Below are 1,934 nucleotides of genomic sequence, written 5' to 3'. Positions count from 1 at the left end.
GCACCCTAATTCTTAGTCCCACCTCTCCCGTGGAGGGCGCGCTCGACCTGTTTATAAGAGTCGGCGAGGCAGCCGTATCGAACTCCTCTGCTTACTTATTTGGGCGCTTATACACGGCGCTCTCTTCTCTATGCTCTTTGACCTGTGGGCCCATGTGTGCCCGGCCCCATGCATCCTGGCTCAAAACGACTCACCTGTTGTGGGTGCAGATCTACTACGAGACTGGCTGGGGCCTGGTTTCCTGGGTGGTCAAATTTTTTTTCTTTGTATTTTTTGTCTTGCATATTTTTTCAAATGTATGTGCGTGTACTGCTTAGTAAATCATTCGTGCACTGCATTGTTCATGTTTCTGTACTGCATGTTCACATATTCTGCACCACATATACAGGTTGCATTTTCTTTTCGTGTTTTTTGCTCTTATGATTTTTTTTTCAAATGTATGGGCGTGTACTTTTTAGTAAATCATTAGTGCACTACATTGTTCCTGTTTTTGTACTGCATGTTCACATATTCCGCACTACATTTAAAGGTCACATTTTCTTTTCGTGTTTTTTGCTCTTATGTATTTTTTTCAAATGCAGAGGTGTGCACTGCTTTGTTCGGTATATGTGCACTGCATTTGACAGAGTCTGTACTGCATTCATACACATTTTGCACTGCATGCGTCCTATTTCCGCACAGCATTTTCGTCTGTTTTGTGCACTACTAGAATCTAATGATACATAAGCAAACAACAGAAAACAAATGATCACAAGCATTCTGTATGACAAGTTCATCACCAGCAAATTAAGTTCAACAGAAAGCAATCTAACATAATCAAAGTTCATCATTACAAGCAATTTTGCGTGACAAGCAAACTAAGTTCAGCAAAAGCAAATGATCACAAGCAAACTAATGATACATAAGCAAACAACATAAAAGCAAAAATGATGATAATTCTACAACGACGCTAGCATTGTTGGCTCTTGGCCGGCACTGTCAGCTTCTTCACCAGTTAGTGTCTTCCCATCCCCAACTGCTCCTGGCGCGCTTCTTGGGGGGCGCCTCCTTCTCCAGCTATGCACGGCGAAGCCCATCCTGGGTGAGGGTGATGCGGTTCCATATCTCGTACGCTGCGTAGGCGTCCTTTGCCGCGTACTCGACGTGCCTCATGGACAGAGGCAGGGTGGCCCAGCGCCTGTTGTTGTAGTAGTCGTCGATGAGCATGCCGGAGACGTCTCCAAGGGAGTCCAACTCCTTGGTTGCCTCAGGCACCTTCGACTCGTTCTGGATGTCGAGGAAGTTGGCGACCTCCAGATTGACGTACTCTAGCCTAGTTTTGTCACTGTCGACGAAGAAGCCAGCAAAGGTGTACCTGGGGTCGGTGAGGAAGTTGTTGAAGACGGGGAACCTTTCAGCGACGCTCAGTTGGAAGAGCAGCACCGGCTAAGTCTTGCCGACGGAGAGTTGGATGAGGGCGGGTTTCTACGTCGATTCAAGCTCGTTGTTGTACTCGAGATCAATCCTGACGATCTTGTGGCACTGGAGCCTGAGGTGGCGCTCGTACTACGTGAGGGAGATCACCATCTGCTTCTTGTCGTTGGTGTGGATGGCGTGCAACTTGGTGTTGCCGTGGGCCTCAACGTCCTTATACTCGTCGGATAACGCCATCGCCGGTGGTAGGGCTTGGTGTTTTTTGTGGAGATCGATGTGATGGAGCGATTTGGTGGCAGCGTAATGGATACTTGTGTAGTTGTGGATGAGAAGGCTTTGGCAGGGGTCTGAATTTCAGGGGAGGGCGCGGGGTGGGATGGCCGCATTGGATGAACTACACGATCTCATTAACGATGCGGTTGTGCAGATCGTGGGTTGTTATTGCTTCTGTGATTGTGGGTTTGTGGCGATGGAACCACTCTGATTGGGTGGTTGTATGCGAACATGGTTTTTCTAACGTG

The 1,934-nt window shown here is 47.8% G+C and overlaps 1 protein-coding gene across 1 annotated transcript; it reads right to left on the bottom strand.

Moving 5' to 3' along the window:
• Positions 1-1,056: 1,056 nt before the first annotated feature.
• LOC147958976 (uncharacterized) lies at positions 1,057-1,650 on the bottom strand. The gene is made up of 2 exons (XM_087532399.1): positions 1,550-1,650; positions 1,057-1,390 (listed from the first exon to the last, which is right to left on the bottom strand). Exons 1-2 carry the CDS (start codon positions 1,648-1,650, stop codon positions 1,057-1,059), a joined length of 435 nt encoding a protein of 144 aa, XP_087388525.1.
• Positions 1,651-1,934: the final 284 nt, after the last annotated feature.

Source organism: Triticum urartu, chromosome 7A (genome assembly GCF_056163025.1).
Source record: "Triticum urartu cultivar PI428250 chromosome 7A, HENAU_Tu73, whole genome shotgun sequence".
NCBI classification, from domain to species: Eukaryota; Viridiplantae; Streptophyta; class Magnoliopsida; order Poales; family Poaceae; genus Triticum; species Triticum urartu.
Note: the sequence above shows the minus strand (reverse complement) of the source record. Positions and strands in the feature narration are given on the sequence as shown.